We start from the raw sequence: 19161 nt of genomic DNA on the forward strand, positions 1-19161 counted from the left end.
AAACCGCTTCGCTCGAGTTAGTTGCTAAAGGCAAAGCAATGAATGAGATGAAAAAAGAAGGAATACTTGTGGCAGCTGAAAAATTGCTAACAGCATCCACAAGTGGATCAGCAAAAGCAGCTGCAATAAACGTCCCAATCAACAAATACAAAACCGCTTTTATTGTTGTCCCACGTGGATCATCAACGCCTTCCTCTTCATCATCTTCACCAGCATCATCTCCTAACAGATCATGCTGTTTCTTCGTCTCCTGAAAAATATAACTTTTATAAAAATAAAATTCTAAGAAATGTTAAATATACATTCTTTTACCTCATAATAATCATGAATGTATTTTAATGTGTCGGGACCAGCAATATGAGGATTTATTTGGGAAGCCTTGGCTTCCTCAAGCCATTTTGCAATTCCAGCAACAAATTCGTCAAAGTCAATCACATCGTTTTCAGACGTGTCGAAATCTTTCATGACTTTATCAACAGCATCGTCTTCGTTTAAGTTTATTTCAAATAATCGCATTCCAACAACCAAAGCCTTTAGCTCTGAATGTGAGAGATATGTGTCTACATCCGAGTCGATGGATTGAAATAACCTGTCACGTGTTTTTTGTAAAAGATTATTAACATGATGGACATACTATATAAGTACATATAGCAATTAAAAGAATGTGAATGAACTGACTTTCTAAGAACATCACTGTTAGGTTTTCCATGATCATCCAAGAGTCTTCCGAGTGCACGCATTTTTAAGTACTTGAGAAATCTTGATTTTACATGCTTATGCTTTGCAAAAGCGAGACGTCTTCTTTGCAATTTAGGTTGGACAACCTGAAAAGCGCAAGTAATTAATTGAGTCATTATAGAGTGACAATATAGAATAACAATCATCAATAGGCTTGTAAATGGTCCAAACACTCGGTGAAACGTTTGGCAATAAGTTTGTTTATGTTGATAAACGAACGAACATGATCAAAACTCTTTGTTCATTTAGTTAAACAAACAAACATTAACACATATCTTGTTCGTTTATCATGTTCGTGAACGTTACTTTATGTTCATTAGTTTACGTTTGTTTAAGCTTGTTCATTTATGTATTCATTTAAATTGTTAGGTTCATAACAATTCATGTTTACTTTAAATTGGTGTTTGCTCGTTTATGTTCAGTTATATTCGCTCGTTAATGTTCGCTTTAACGAATGAGCATAAACGAACACGAACCCATTCATTTTCATACCAAACGAACACGAGCATGAAAACCCCATTCATTTAACTGTTCATATCTGTTTGGTGCATTTACAGGCTTAATTGTCATGACTCAAGAGTACCAGTATTCACCTGATAAACGCAGTATGCAATTAAAAGAGAGACAGAGACAATAAGACCGATCAAAACCGACAAGTGTCGTCCAGAATCCGAATGCATAATTTGTGGGAATTGAACAACAATAAACGGGAGAACAGATCCAGCCATAATCATGGCAGAATAGCTTGTCCAAATATCAGTACTCACACCAGATCCTGCAGTGTGACAGATTTAATATTCACAAGATTTATTTAAGTTAAGAGATTCAAATACAATAATACATGCTTCGTTTATTATACAATGATTTGGCCATGTGGGACATACCAACTAAGTTAAACCCTTTAGTGTCTTGGTTATCTACTGCAACTGAGTTCTGTATATCACACTTGCCAACATTGATGCAGGTTCCCCATATCAAAGTAATAAGCATCACAGTTGAACCAGCTAATAAGCCCATTCCTACAGAGACTTGCTCCTGAGCAACTTCAATGGTCCCAGTTATTCCAGATACTACAAGAAGCAAGCAGATCATAAGATGCATACACACACATATGACGTAAATGTTTAAAATTGTGATTCAAAAACGGTAAAAACATATGTTTACAGTAACTAATACTAGCAAATAACAGTTGATAAATACTTTTCTAAGCTTTAATCTAATGATGTTGAAACTAGAAAAGTCAAACATGTTGATTAGGGCTCCAATTGCAGGTTGTCAATAGCAAAATCTGAAGCTTCAGAACAAAAGTTCATCTTAAGAATGACAGTTCATTAGCAAAAAGAAAAAAATATAAAGAAAAACAACTTTAAAATTGAAAATAACAAAAGCAGAGTGGTGGAGATCTATGATTGATTTGACACAAAGCATAAAGGTAAAGCAATCATCCACCTGAAGTCCTAATATTGAACTTTTTACTTTTCAAATTATTCAAAAGTCAAAATCCACAAACAATACTCAAAATTCAAAAAAATCAAACTAAACAAATCAACGAAATTTAACTTCCAAAAGCAAAAATTAACATTGAATTCATCTTCAAACTACTGAATCTAGCATGAGCCAAACCTAATCTGCTCGGTAAAACATGTATAACTCACATCTCTGGAAACACAACTGGAAAGCAAAATTAACATCAAATTCACTCATTCGGTATAATCTGATAGATCTGTATAGTAAACGTTAACTTCAAAACACTCAAAATTCATCTTTTAACAACTGGATCTAAAGCTTTAACAAACTAGAAAGCAAAATTAAGCTCAAATTCATGATAATTTAACAGATTTGACAGCAAAATTTACGTAGAATACACAAATTTCATCTTCAAATGACTGGATCTAACACAAGCCTAAACTATTAAAGTCAATAACAAATCACAAACGCAAAACTCATAGGTCACATCTCCGGAAACAAAAATATAAAGCAAAATTGTGCTCAAATTCATGATAATTTAACACTAACCTAAACTAATTGAGTCAGTAACAAATCACAAACGCAAAGCTCACATCTCCGAAACAAAATATAAACCAAAATTAAGCTCAAATTCATGAAAATTTAACAGATTTGACTGCAAATTTTACCTATCATACACAAATTTCATCTACAAACTAATGGATCTAACACTAGCCTAAACTAATTAGATCAGTAACAAATTAAAAACGCAAACCTCACATCTCCGAAACAAAATATAAACCAAAATTAAGCTCAAATTCATAACAGCTTAACAGATACAATTGCAAATCCAGCCTAAACTAATTAGGCCAAAAACAAAACTATAAAGTAAAATTAAGTTCACATTCATGATAATTAAACAGATTCGATTGCAAATTTAACTTAAAATCAGCATCTTGTCCGGAAGAGCACAAAATAAATCTCAAATTCATGAAACTTTAACAGATTCAATTTCAATCTAACCTATTCGATCAAAAACAAACTATAAAGCAAAATTAAGTTCAAATTCATATAATAACTAAACAAATTCGATTACGAATTTAACTTAAAAATCAGCATCACGTCGGAAGAGCACAAAATTAAGCTCAAATTCATACTAATTCGATAGATTCAATTGCGAATCTAACCTATTAGATCAGAAACAAACTATAAACCAAACTTAAGCTAAAATTCATAATAAATTCATAACAATAATATAATAACTAAACAGATTCGATTGAGAATTAAACCTAAAATCAGCATCGCATCCGGAAGAGCACCGAGCATCGGAAGCAGTAATCCACCGACAAGACCTGGACCTAAAATCTCGAGCAACAGCTCACTTCCAGCGGATAAATAAGTAGCCGCGAGGAACATAAGGTAACCGTAGACTAGTATTAGAAACAGGTTACCGAGTGCCGTGTCAGTGCACGGCATGAATCCGTACGTCTGCTCACACGCTTCAGGCTCAACGGCTTCTGAAGCGAAGCGGTTGAGACGGAGTACGGAGGACGAGTGTTGTGGTTCATTGTTGGTAACGCCGTCGGAGATGAGATCTGGTGAAGTGATTAGGCGGCTGGTGACGGTTACGATTAGGAGAGATGAGAGGGTGAGTAGGAGGAGAGGTTTGGGTGCCATGTGGCGTGGTTTGGTAGGTGGAGGATGGGAGGTTCAAGGACTGTTAATATTTTAATGTCACAGCCAGAGATGTAAATGAGATAAGTAGAGTAAGGGTCTACTGTGGAACAAAAAATGAGAATGCTAAGAAGGATTTTACCTTTTTAGAAAAAAAAAGAAAATTCTTTAGAAAAATAATAAAAAAATCATAATTTAAATTTCAATAAAAAACGAAAATTATAAATACACAAAAATGTTTCCACCATCTTTCTTGTTGTCCAAAAAAAAAAAAACTCAAAAAAGACATAATGTTGAGTGAAAAAGAGCATTTTGTCTTTTTGTTTTTCGTCATGTTTTATTTCTGGAACGGGAATGACGGGAAAAACATTTTGGTTTTTTAATTTTTTCGTTTTTTATTTTTATATTGAGTTATGATTTTTTTATAAATTTTTTTGAATTTTTTTTTAAAGATTTTTTGTGTGTCCACAAATCCTTCTCACACTTCTCGTTTTTGTCTCCCTTTGCATTTTAACTTTACCCGGGAGAGTAAAACCAGAACAATGCCATATTTCCTCTTCTAAAGTTTGTTAAATGTAAATTTATCTAACTCAAACTTTTAATTGCATGTATTTTCTTACGTAATTAAAAAATTGACAAATTTACATATTTTGATTTATTTTATTAAAAATAGTTTATATGATGACTAGGTTACCCTTATTTAGCATATTTTTCTTTCAAAAGTTCCTTAAACGCACATTTATCCAACCCAAATTTTTAATTGCATGTATCACCATACTTCATTTAAAATTGAAAAAAGTACTCGTTTTGATTTGTTTTAATTACATTTTTTCCGTCTTTTACGAGCTTTTAAACTAACAAACAACGATCATAAGGAAATTAGTGACAATCATCAAAATGAAATCACAGATACCAAAACTCTAATATGTTAGAATACCAAAAGAAAATCTAAAAAACAACCATAAAAAATCAGCATAAGAGCGTCCAAAAAGCATAAACTCCAACATTGATTAATTACCAGATTTAAACACCACACCATGTACTCGACCAAGCTTCCTATGATACCCTCCATGCTTCCTATGACACCCTCTTTTACACTATTTAAAAACTCCAACATCAATACCCCGACGAATATGCACTTCGTAAGCGAGTGAACCAGTTCTAAAGCATTAAAAATAATCCAAAAAACAACCATAAAAAATCAATATAACAATGTCTAAAAAGCATAAATGTCACAGGCCGACTCAGAGCCTAGGAGCGTGACACCCAGTTGGTACCTATTTTGTAAATATATCAGAGTTGCGGATTGTTTTAGCGGAAGACTTTATTTATAATAAAGTATTAATTTACTTTTGAAAACTTCTCGGATAATAAATATCCGAGTGTTTGATTTAAAACTCATGTTTAGTCTATTTACCATAATTAAATAATTTAAAACTAAGCCATCTTCTTGTAGCGAACATCTAACTCCTTAAGTTACTCTAATTCCTTGCTACTTGTGCTAAATTTGTTTTCCTGAAATGTGGGGAAAAATACGTTAGCGATGAGCTGGTGAAACGTTGACTAACTCTTTAAAAATTTTATGACAGTCGTTAAATACAAATATAGTTTTCTGCTTCACAATCTCAGCAGGAATGCGGTTCATTCCCGGGATTTGTATCACTGCCCTACACACACAATTCAAGAGTTCCCCGAGTACATAGCCCCTGTTTGGAGACAACATTTCCCCGAACTATGTGACCCTAATTGGAGAACCGGTTATGACTGACTTGGTTTTGTATGCGAATTAGTCAGTTACGCTTGGATCCAGACACATGTGTATTCGGTTTGAGTTGCTTTTTATTTTCTATTTTGTATTATAACGAATTTAGAGATATATGATCTCATGCAAATATTTATCAGACTTTTTGCAATAAACAGCATGTTTACTACAAGAGTAAAAACTGTTCTGTCTATAAAAGGTTTAACGTATTCACCTGTGATTGTCTGTTCGGTGACGTTTGAAAACCTTTCCTGTCTGTATGTTGTTAACCTATATTTGAAATAGGTTTGCATAAATATCCAGATTGTTTATTGATCCGGCTGTAGACCTGTAGTCTTTCTGTTTATTTACCAATCTTGTGTAACATTTTGGATTTTCTAAACCCGTATTTGTTTGCGTTTAACCCAACCCGGAATATTTTGGGATCTTTATTATAAATAAAAAATCAAATATTTATAAGACTTTAAGTTTCTAATATTCACTTTAGGCCCTTCATACTTTAAATGATGTTAAATTCTTAATTTATGCATAAAAGATTAACTATTTATCCAATTCTCAAACTACAAGGACTAAAAGTGTCAAAAATCAAATTCCTCTCATTTTGGCCGGAGCACCACGTGATGGGGTGGCCTAGGCCCACCGCGCGGCGCCTTGGGGTGTCTGCACAGATCGTTTAATTTATTTTCTTTCCTAGTTCGTTTTTAGCATCCGAATCACTTATTTTAGGCATAAATCGAGTGAATTAAGTTCCAAGAAAACTAATATAACTAAAATACATGTCCATATACATAACCCCTTGATCAAGAACTAAATTTACTGATTATATTATTGATTTGATCATTAAAACTCGATTCGGTTTTCTAAACGAGTAAATATACTAAGTATGGTTCGTTTTTGTAATCTCTATATAAACATATCATAATTCTCCTGCCACAAACTTCCGCATACCCTAACTCACTAATCTCAGCCATCACCTGCCTCTGATCATCATCAAATCCTTCGGTTTTTGCTTATTCATTGAAGATACAATGCTTGGTCGTTTGACTTTGCTTAAGTGTGGACCTTTGACTCATCGTATATGTTGATTTTTTCACTTTCTGGGTAAGTTGTAAACATAGGAATCGTTCATATACATTCTCTAGTCAATAACTTTCAATCAATTTCGGTGGTTGAAGGGTGTTGACTGGTTAAATTGTTTAAAACTCGTTAAAGGGCAAATCAGTCAACAAGTTTGACTTTACGTTTTCTCATACTTCTGGTCGGATTCAACGTTCGGTCCAGAAGACTTTTATTCTCGTAATGTAATTTTAAGGCTACTAACCAAAATCCGACTTTCGAATCGCTATTTGGATTCTGGCCAGCACCAACTCGCTTAAATCTTAAAACAAACATAACTTAAATTCTAAATGTCCGTTTGGGTTGATTTCAGCGGAAACAAGTTCTCTTTTACGTATATTATCATATCCTAAAGTCTCAGATTCTGAATTGTTTATATCGTTTGGCATATAGTGGACGACTCGCTTATTCGTTAGCTCGCCTATTCATATTTATATTCATTTGTCATTAATCTAAGGTGAGTTTGATCATTCCCCTTTTTTATCTACTGTTTTCAAACGTTTTGGGTACATATGCGTACTTATTCATATTTTCTATCATATATTATATACACAAACTCGCAAACATAATCATTGTGTGTATATCAACTGAATGCTGTTTGCTAATTGCTATTGCTTATGTTTATATTCTATCATTGTCAGAGAGGTCCACCGTATTCCCTTGTATAGGGTGCTCATTAGTATGGTCATACGACCGTCTTGGTAACCGGAGCCCAATTCGTTTGGTGAAGGTAAACCGACAATTTTAGTCAACGTAATCAATGCCCGATTCGCTTGGCAACGATTTATTGGCACACCAGCAAGACTTTGATTGTATATATGGTTTGTTAAGCTTTGATTGATTATTACCACATAGGTTGGTTTGCGTATTTAACATTTATCATTTATTATTTATCTATCACACACACACACACACACACACACACACACACACACATATATATATATATATATTGTTGTTGTGTCAAAATCTGGTGATCATCTCACTTAACATGCGTTGTTGACAAACTCTTTTATTTTCTACGCATATGCAGGTTGCTTTGTATTGAAGATTGAAGTTGGATACTTAGACAAGACCTTAGGATATTAACAAGATAATCATTATTTGAGCTTACACTCATGTATTTAAATTGTTTGTTATATTTGGATATTTTATGACAAAACCTTAGGATATTAACAAGATAATCATTATTTGAGCTTACATTCATGCATTTAAATTGTTTGTTATATTTGGATATTGTATGTATTCTTTGAATAAAATAATTAAATAGATATTGTCACATTTATATTATGATAGTATCTTCGAGCTGTGAGCGATCGGATCACGCCTCGGCATTTTCACCTTAGGTTGGGGTGTGGCATCATGTGCTGAGTTTCTTCTCCATGAATAAACATCTGTAAAAGGTTTCTTCTTTAAAAAGAAACGTTAATTTAACTATATCCTTATGCATGTAAGATTCGGTGTTTCTTAATGTTGAAGAAACAATATTTTAGCTATATCCTTTGTATGTGAATATTATTTCTTGATCAGAAAGAATACAATATTTTGACTATAGCATTTGCTTATTAAAAGTTATATTATGCTTAACTGTGATCAAGGTTCAGGATATACCCCTGACTATGGCCTAAGCCATTATAATAATAAAATAATAACTTAATCTGAACCCCTACCTCACACGGGTACTTGGAGTTAAATGCCTACAACTGTTCGAGCAACACTTCTATTCTCTATCACGTATTAGAGCTTAAATCGTCGGATCTTCGGTGTTTGGCACGTAGTACGATGCTCGGCATGCTTCCCGAGGTAAACGTGTATAAAATATGTGTTTGGTGAGTGAAAAGAACATGCCGTAAACCCACCTAGTTATACTTGATTTTGGGTTCCTTCGCGTAGCGCGAAGGACAAATGTCTTGGCCATTCGTGTCGCGCGAACCGCCATTGAAATAATGAGTCATCTGACAGGTTGCCACGTGTCCACACATGTCATGCATGCAGAACTGTTACTTCGCGTAGCGCGAAGGAATCATAGCTTGGTACTTCGCATAACACGAAGCCGTTCAATGCCGGTTTATGTATTTTGTCTTTCGCATAACGGGGAGACTTTAAACCTAATCCGTTCGCGTAGCGCGAAGGATCCAAATTTAGATTTTCATTTTTTAGTCCTTGTTGTTTTCAAAAATACTAAAGCGGCTCTCATGCGGCTTGCGGCGATACGAGCGTGTGAAGTGCAAAGTGCGCCATCAAAGCGCCACATTGCGCTCATCGCCCAAGCCCGTGCCCGTGCCCGTCGGGTGCATCTTGGCATATAAAAATATTACCATGAAAACTCTCTTCCTTATAAAGAGCTTCCAAATTTTATAAATTTCCAGTGTGGGATAAAAGTTCTCTTTCCTATTTATACCCATATGGAATGCTTTCACTTTTTTTCTTCTTTTCATGTGGGATGGGATTTTCTCATTTTCTTAAGATGAGATGTCTATTCTTTCTTATTATATTTTTTCCCATTACTTGTCTTGAGAATATTTTTGATATCTCATATTTCAAAGTTGACATTTTTAGCCCAAAATAAATATGGGATTTTTTGGGATGTTAAAATAAACAAATGCCAAAGTTTGGTTTTGTTACTTTACGATGCTTTTGTACTCTTTCCTCATCCCAGTTTACTTGCTAGTGGTTGATCTTGAGATATCGGATTTGGCTCGAGTGTTGGTGATTGAGCCATGATCTCCAATTAAATATCATATTTCAAAGTTTGACATTTTGAGATCGACTGATCGGTGGTTTCTTTTTTTAAGGGTTTTATCTATAAGGTTAATTTTGTCATATTTAAATTTTTAATAAAATTAAGGAAATATGAAATTAAGATTTCGGGTTGGATATATATATGCATTTAAGGGTGGTTTTAAGAGAGAATTATGCAACCCTTGTTATATCACAAATATTCCTATTGTCATCCAATATAGTGTCCATGGTAAAAAGGCGGGCGCCGAAAACCAAACCAACCCTAGAAAAAAGGTTGTTGATCGATATTTTCTACTTGTTTAACCTTCGTATTTCTATTTGGTTGATCTTCAATCAATATTTCACTTTTAATTTCTTGACTATTTTGTTACCTAATTGGCAAAATGGTTTTCACTTATAACTCATAGATAACTAGGATGAATGGGAAGATAGATTAAAGATTAGAAAGAAAAATTAATTATTTTATAACTCAACTGCTAAAATGATTTTGATCCATGATATATGAATAGTTAAGAACTTAAGATGAATAAGATGATATATTAAAATATTATGAGGGAAAAACTATGATAAAATTGAGCGTGGGCTAAGTCTTATTATTTTAATTTATTAGAATAGCACTTGATATTTTCCAATGTTATCCATTCCAATGCAACTTACTTTTCAGTTGTCAAATTAAAGATGAAAATTTAACTCTTGAATATCCAATATCCATTCCTAGGTAAACTCTCAGTTTGAAAAAAAAACTAAAACTCTCAGTTTATCAATTACCATTTCGTAACCATTGTTCATGTAATGCGTATGTTGCTAGGAAGCACGGTGTTTACAGTGAAGAGAGAGTACCCTCTCCGGGGACGGTTTGGGGATGGAAACACCATGGGGATGTTTCCAGGTTATTAGGGATGGATTGAAAATGCTTCCAGGCTAACGGGGACGGGTCCAAAACATTTCGGGGACGTTTCCATTAAATTTTAGGGTTGCGTCGTCTTTGCCGTCGAGATTTAGCCATGAACTACTTACGTTGTTGCTTGAATACTTCGTCGGCACCAGAGCTGCAGTTTCTGCTGGAAAACCAGGAAGAAGAAGATAGAGGCTGCGTAACTTGTGAAATAGCGGTTGGAACATGCGTTTTAGGTTTTTAGACTTAAACAAGTTTAGTTTTTTTTAACATTTAACCCCTTTATCTTTCACTTATTTGCATCTAGTCCTTAAAAGTTTTAAACTTTTACATAAAATGTGTTTTTTCTCCAATCTAGTCTCTCTAGGTTTGTATAATTCATTTGTAACCCTAGGTTTTAAAGTAAACGTATTCCAATCTTAAACAATATATATCTATTTTGGAATTTGTTTAATATATTTTATTTTTTTTGTCGTACATTTGTCGTATCGTATCTTGGATTGTTGAGTTTTGTCGTTCCCCGTTCCCGTATTGTCCTCGTACTCCAGTCCCGTACTCCCGTTCCTACGTTACATAGGTGTTATTGAGTTATTTAAAACGTAAATACTTGGTTATTCTTCGACAGTCTAAGAGGACATATAAGTTAATTATGAATTTCGTTACGTTAATGAATAAATTCACAACGTATTTGACTAGTTATATTTTTTCAAAAACTGATAAATACTTGACTTGTTTTCGGTCGGATATACCCAACGGGCATTTCTAATTAGCAAACGGGTATACCCAAAACCCACGAGAATACCCGACACCCGACTTGTAATTACCCGAATAAGACCCGACAGATTTGGGACGAGCTTTAATAATCAGGTATGGGTTTAGGAATACAAAAACATGTCCAAACCGAACCCATTATAATCCCTAATTGAGAGGGGCTCGGCTCGTTTTAATTTAAATGAGCGTGTGCTTGGCTTATGTGTCGCTTATTATTTATTAATTATTTTATATACTTTGAGAAGAAGCTTAAATGAGCCTAAGCTTAGCTCGAGTTCTTGCAGTACCTTAAAGGAGTCGAAACTCTGTTCAATCTCGGTTGTGCAGTATAAAACTTAAAAATACATAACACTTGTAAAGCTTAAACGAGCTTTCTGTACAAGCTCTAGTTTGGGCTTGATAACTAAACAATATTTATTTGAGGCTTAAGCCTTAAGCTCCGCTCGTTTTGAGCTTTTTTATCAATCTGATTTTGAGTAGTTTGTGGAAAGCTTGGCTCGTTTTTACTTCAGATACACCATTAACTTGGGTATATTTATTTTGGTGGATAGTTTGAAGCTTAAACGACTTGTGATGTTACATTATGTCTTATCACATATTTAAGTAGGGGTGTTCAGATTTTGATTCACATTCGAAACATTCGAAATTCGATTCGAATTCGATTATTAAGATTCGAATTCGGTTTTAAAAAATTTGAATTCGATTCGTATTCGAGCATATTAATCGAATACGAATCAAATACGAAGTTATGATTTATTATTCGAATTGTTTCGAAATTCGAATTCAAATTATATATACATATATGTATATATATAATATTTTTTTAATTTGTGTCAAATCCATAAATAATAAATGTCCATTACAAATTATTAAACCCAATATGCCATATTATTGTTTCCTAGCTTATACTAATATGGGTGTTATTTACTTCTCGTTTTGAATATTTTGAATTTATACTATTTGTAGTTTAGTTGTGAATTTATTATTATGTGGTATTGTAGCTACTTTAAATTTATATGTTTCTTTTGAATTATGATTATGGTTTTCAAATTTTTGGCATAGGTAAACTTGAGTTAGATTGTATTTATTCGAATTAAAATCGAATTTATTTGAATTCGAATTTCAAATATGAATTCGAATCGAATTTCGAATTGGGCATAGAATATGAATACGAATACGAATCGAATAGTTCAACTTTTAATCGAATACGAATACCGGCAAAAAATACAATTATTCGGATTATTCGATTCAATTTAACTTGAAAATTCGTTATTCGATTCGATGAACACCCCCATATTTAAGTCATTTTAAATGCACGTGTGTTTTAGTGTGTAGTACTTGAATAGGAGTCGACAGTAATTTATGGTATATTGCAAATATTTAAAGGTTTTAAGATATTAATCCTAAGTGGTTATAAAGTTTGTAAATCTTTTTGTGTATTTTTATTTTTCACTACATGTAGAAACAAATCCTATAATACCAAGAAAATAAAACCACGAAACATTGCATGTGATAACGTTTGGTACGCTATTGACATATTATGTTCATCTAGTCCCAATAAATATGCCAAGCAGAGTTTGTTGTGCTTAGAACACCTTGAAACTTTACCCAACATGATAGGGCATAGATGATATCTAAGGGGCCGTTTGGTTTATTCAGATCTGAATAAGCCTTAATCCTATTTAACAACATAAGTCTAACTAATTCAGACCTAATTTTAATTATTCAGATGTTTTTTGTTTGAAACCAAACATGCTAAAGTCTGAATGAATCGAATGTTTTCATCTGAATGGTTCCATTCAAATGTAAACAAACAGCCCGTAAGTATATTTTACATGTTGTTAGACTATGTCTCCAGTTTGGAGATTCTCGTTAGACTGCTCCAAGGATTTTAACACAGAAAAAGATTTGTCAATAGATATATAATAAATAATTGATGAAATACATATGAACGAGATCAAATATGTTATATGCATTTTGAGTAAAATGCCAAAATCGTCCCTGAGGTTTAGTGAATAATGTGACTTTCGTCCAAAAAGTTTCTTTTCTGCTTCTGGACCATCGAGGTTTCTCGCTTCTTGCCAATTACATCTAAATCGTTTACTACGTTATATTTCATGGTTAACTCAATAAATATATAATCGGAGCTGGTAGAAGGAGCAACAAAAATAGTGTTTAATTAAGGTGGGTGTGGTGGTGGCTCGGTGGTGTGTAGGTCGGGTGGGTTGAGGAAGAAGAGTAGATTTGGGTTAAGTGGTGCACCTTCGGTATTATTTGTTTATATAATAATAATAGTTATAATAATAAGGGTATTTAAAATAATAAATAATCTAAAATGACATTTCCAACCTTGAGTTAACGATGAAATAAAATGTAGTTAATGATTTGGAAGTAATTGGTAAGAAGTGGGAAACCTCAATGGTACAGGTGCACAAAAAAACCTTTTTGGACGAAAGTCTTATTATTCACAAACCACAGGTGATTTTGGCACCTTACTCATGTATTTATGTCTATGATTTCGTTTTTGTATAAATCTAAAGCTCGCTTTTAATTCAAAGACGAGGCAATTATACGCCTTGATATATTGATGTTACACGCTTATGGACGCACATTTTTCTTCCGCTAACATCACGTTATCACGCTTGATAACGTTCGATATAAATCGATACCAACCAAACGTTGAGTAATTAACCAACATATATGAAACAACACAAAGATATACTAATACTAATACTAATACTCATATGTGTATGCAGTATGTATATAAATATCACCACCATTCCACTTTGTTTTACATGTGAAAGCATGATACACTAACAAACATCATCCCACTTGTCATTTTATATCTTCGTTAAAAGTCATCACGCCTTTGCAGGCCACTCATAATGAAGAAGGTGCCAAGTCATTATTCAACGTTCCAAAACTGGATACTAAACTTTTGAAATTACTTTATATTTAAAACAACAAGGTTCTTACCCGCACGTTGCTGCTTGCGGTTATGGTTTGATTTTACGGTGTCTATGACAGGCAAAAGGGGTGTTATTGCTGCCAAACCAACTTGTTACACACCCTGGCTGAAAACTTATTGTTTGCTACTTTTCTTTAAGTATTTTAAGAGAGTGATGCTGCCAAAAATTTCTTTATAAATTATAATATTACAAAACAGTCGTAACGCTAGAGTAACATTTTAAGTTAGAAAATAAATAAATTATCTAATACTATCGATACAATTTTACACAAAGAAACTCACCTTAAAATTTCACGAAAATTAGATCATGTAAATTTACTGCATACGATCCAGAAATTAGTTTTGTGCTATAGAAACGATCAACAGTTGATCTTTGTGACTACATGTAAACAAAATTCATTTAAGAAAGGATGCTAATAATAACAACTTGGACTATAGCATTAGAAATGAGTGGTTGAAAATTAATGGTTTCATGAATAGTAACAACTTGGACTATAACATTAGAAATGCGTGGTTGAAAATTGATGGTTTCATTTATGGAACGACCAACTAAGTAACGCCGGGTACTTTATACGCGGCCTCTAATGGTTAAAGGTAGCTCGAACCGGCCACGAGTCCGGACGGACGGAGCCCCTAGCGGTCCACCTATTGAGGGATTCCTCAGATAAAACCCGACCCCCACGCCCGCCAAACGGCACGACAGCGAGGAGCCGGTAAAACCGGGTGAGATCAGGACTCGAACCCTGGTAAGCCAGGGTCATCCCTCATATCTCCCATATACATTGATGATAGTGAGGTTTGAACATTCTACATCTCACTAGTAAAGTGAGTAGTGTTCTATCATTGAACCACATCCAATTTATAAAATTGATGGTTTCATGAATAGTAACTTTAATGAGAGGGTAAATTTTGGTTTTTGATATATATATATATATATATATATAATAAGACTTATGTACAACTTGTTGAAACAGAATGTGTAAATAGGCACAACAATCTAATTAGAGCATTCATATTTCATCCATCATTCTTTTATCCTATACTAGGTTAGGTACCCGTATGATACACAGGTTGGATAAATTATATTGTAAAAAGGTCAATGAATATAAAGATACACTTATAACATCTAATAAATTACAATTAAAGAAGACAAAAAGAATTACATGATAAAGCTATGTATACAACGTTCGTAGTCTTATTTGAAACTTGACCGTCTTCATCAAAAATTAGTACTTTGAGTCCTTCTCTTGTTTTAACTCTAGACAGCGCAACATATAACTGACCATGGGCGAAAACTGGTTGTCCCAAAAATAAACCAAACCTAGAAAGAGATTGACCTGGCTTTTATCGACTGTCATTGCAAAACAAATAGCAACGGGAAACTGCATTCGTTGAAATTTGATCAGAATTTTTTTTATTTGTTAGTATAAGATTTGTTATTGAAATATAAGTGAAATATAAGTATGTTAGTAGCTTATTGTAGGTCATCTGTCTCCAGTTGGGAACTTTGCAGTGACATAAGGGCATCCATAACCTTAAACCACACAATAAATTATTAGTCATTAACATAAATATATGCATATCTGTGTATGTAAAACAAATATAAGAACTGAAAAACTGTACCTGCTTGGCATCGTCCTTGAACTTATCATTTCCAACAGCCATTCCAACCAAACTAATACACTCCATAAATTTGGCACTGAAGCATGTAATTAGTTTTGTCATTTGCATTCACAAGTATGGTTTTCAAATAAGGAATAACCGCATCATAATACTTTTGAAAATGCTCCTGCCAAACATATACAATTTGAGAACCAAAATTACAAGAAAATAACCAAGTAAAGAAACAAAAATGAATGCGTCCGACACCTAAGATGAGTCACTTTAGTCATTAGCATCACTTGCACCAATTTGACATACAGATATGATAGCCGATTGGAATAAAGATTTGGGGTATTAAATTATTAGGGTTTACATAAAATCGGAAAATATAGATTCGAATACGGATTTTTATAACGCTTTCAAGAATAGGTAATTAGGGTTGGCAAAACAATAGAATCATACCAGGGTTTGGAAACATACCGATTTGAAGATCTGGATTTGATGTGCAAACTTCTGATGAATGGCGATTTGAACCTGCAATGGTATTTGGTCATATCCTGTGAATTGTCTGATGTAAATGGAAGATTTGAAATTCAAGAGTCGGTGCATAATTAGGGGATAACTGATAAGGCAAGATAGAAATGTTTTGAATCTTTATTTAATTTTAATTTTGAAGCTAAAATCTAAAATTTAAAAATTAAAAAATATATTAGAAATTAGATGAGAGTGCCATTTGGCAAATTATTATGCCAACTAAGGGATTGTGGATGAACCACATTTTCATATATTATAATAGTAGATATTAACTAATTCATACTTTTCAAAATTTAATACTTAAGATAAAAAGCGCATTCTCATCTTAGGTTGTTAAAATTTCAAAATTCATACTTTTCAAAATTTAATACCTAAGATAAAAAGCGCATTCTCTTAGTTATTGGGAAATCATGTTGTTATATATTTGACAAAAAATATTGTTAATCGCGTTATCACTTAACTGAGAAAGTCGCCGTTCAAAAAAAAAAAAACCTAAGTTACCTTTTTACCAAGAAATGTATTAACATGATCCGAAAATAATAAAACATAGCAAAGAATATGTATTTTGCATATTGCTTTGGAATATATAAGTTATAAAAAGCGTTACCATACGCAATGAATGAACGTTTTTCATTTAAAAACGCACAAAGTCGACATATTAGCACCATCTCTATCATTCCGAAGTTACTAAGTTTATTTTGTAAAGTTTGATAAACTATAACTTATATCAAACCTTAATATTTATTAAAAATTTTAAATTAACAAGATCAAAATTTATAAATCAGGGGGTGTTTGAGATTGCTTATTTTCACCAACTTATAACTTTAACTTTTTAAAAAGTAATAAGCTGATGTTTGGAATTGCTTATACTGTGAGAGGAAAAGTTTTATAAGTTACAATATTGTAACTTATTAATTTAATGAAAAGTTATAAAGAGGTAAAATAGTAATCCCAAACACCCCGTTAGACTATAAAAGTATAAAAGCTTTAAATTTATAACCTAAAGAAAAAGATATTGAACTTTATGATACCTAGATGGATCCTTCTATCCCAAAAAACATGAACCTCAAAACATCATACCGACATAGCCCTATAAGTCGACGTCTATGGATTTTGCCTAAAATATCTCCTTCTACGTGGCATGTTTGGGCGTTTGTGTCTTCTCAGTTCTCACACATGGAGTATGGCCTCCACTTCCAGTTGGTAAGTCCCACTTTCTTATTTTCTTTTTGGTCTTATTCGATCATTATGTGCCTTAGGCTGAGGGGTGTGGGGCGCTAACCTGGGCGCGAGAGCCCCTCCGCTCGCGCCCCCAGGCGCTAACCCCACACCACCGGGGCGCGAACCGGGGCGCGAACGGGGCGCGAGCGCGAGCCCCCAGGCAGGCGTGAGTGTGGTCGCGGGAGAAGAGAGAGAAAGAGCCGTTGAGCTCGCCCAAAAGAGCCGTTGGAGCTCCGAATTTTTAAAAAAAAAAACCTTAAAACCTCTATGTAATACCCCAAATTACTCCCATTTCAACCATATCAAAACACAACTTCACCTTACAAACTCTTATATAATATCCCAAACTCCTATATAATACCCAAAAATGTCTGGAAATTGGTACCCAAACCTAGATTCAGATTATATTGACGACGATTTATGGTCGTCACCAGACCAACCGATGATTTATTCGGGGCCGCAAGAAACATCCGGCTTTCAACCATCCAACATACAACCGTCTCCTAACTTTGTTGTTCCAGAGACACAAGAATCACACGGTGATGCTACGGGAGCAAGAAGACGCGTCCACCGGAAAAAACAACTTGCAACGGACGGGCCGGGACCGGCTTCGACTCCGAGGACGAAACGGAAAACCACTCCGTGGTCATCGGATGAGAAGGAAGCCTTGTGTCGGGCTTGGATAGTCATTTCTGAGGATCGGCGTTGCGGTAATTGTTTTAACGTTTTTAAAAATGATTTTTAATAAAAAAGTTAAATAAAAAAGTTAACTGGAAATCTAATTTAATTATTCATTTTGCAGCCGACTACCAAAAAAGCAAGGTTTTTTGGACAAAGGTTAGGGAGACGTTCTATACGCTCGTTGGGAGTACAGAGCGAAACGCCGATATGATTTCGGGTCGGTGGTCCGAAATCAGAAAATTTGTCGGCTTGTTTACTAATCTTTTCAACAGGAACGCCGGTCGTATGAGACCAAGTGGCAGTGATGATTTGGCTGTTTACAATTTCACTGTCGAAGAGTGGAGGCAGGAGTGTTTGCGGAGGTATGGGATGGTGAAGACGTGGGACGATTTAAAGTTGTGGGAGAGGTTGAAAAGGTGTTCCAAGTGGGTTGAGCTGGTGGCGCCGGACCTTGATGCGGAAGTAGGGCCGAAACGGACTAAAACTAGTTCGTCTGGAGCGTATAGCACTTCCGCCGGGTCGGATTGCCGCGTTGGATTCGACCTAAACATTGCGGGGGAGGAAACGTCTTCACCGCCGAGGAGGCGGCCATTGGGAAGGGACGCCAAGGGGAAAAAACCGGCTGAGGGGGGAGCCGTAAATATCGTCGATCTTGTTGAATCCCTCAATAAATTCAACAAAACCATGGAGGTGGTCTCTAATGACAAAAAGGAAAAAAAGTCGAATGAGAGATTTGGACTTTCTTACAAGAGACTTCAGTAACCTAAATCCGGTCGATCAAATGCTGATGGAAAAGCAAAAGGAACGTATCCGAAAGAGGTTGATCGAAGAAGACCAAGCCGAAGAATAAGAATAATGTTTTTTTAGTACTTTAATTTTTATTTTATTTTTAGATATTAATGTGTTTTTTTTAAATGTGTGTTTTTTTTAATAATTTATAAATTTTTTTAATAATACGTTTTTTGAATATATTTATAAAAAAATAAAAAAAAAATCCGCTGGAGCCCCTCC

The 19161-nt window shown here is 34.2% G+C and overlaps 1 protein-coding gene across 1 annotated transcript; it reads right to left on the minus strand.

Annotated features, from left to right (window-relative positions):
* Positions 1-7: 7 nt before the first annotated feature.
* Positions 8-3875, minus strand: LOC143580849 (sodium/calcium exchanger NCL-like; the record flags this gene model as incomplete). The annotated part of the gene is made up of 6 exons (XM_077063777.1): positions 3474-3875; positions 1623-1808; positions 1332-1513; positions 679-824; positions 313-589; positions 8-250 (listed from the first exon to the last, which is right to left on the minus strand). Coding segments are annotated over exons 1-6 (1422 nt in total), but the record flags the coding sequence as incomplete, so codon positions are not given.
* Between the last annotated feature and the right edge of the window lie 15286 nt (positions 3876-19161).

Source organism: Bidens hawaiensis, unplaced genomic scaffold (genome assembly GCF_021521415.1).
Source record: "Bidens hawaiensis isolate Kalapana, Puna unplaced genomic scaffold, B.hawaiensis_p1.1 tig00030699_1, whole genome shotgun sequence".
NCBI classification, from domain to species: domain Eukaryota; kingdom Viridiplantae; phylum Streptophyta; class Magnoliopsida; order Asterales; family Asteraceae; genus Bidens; species Bidens hawaiensis.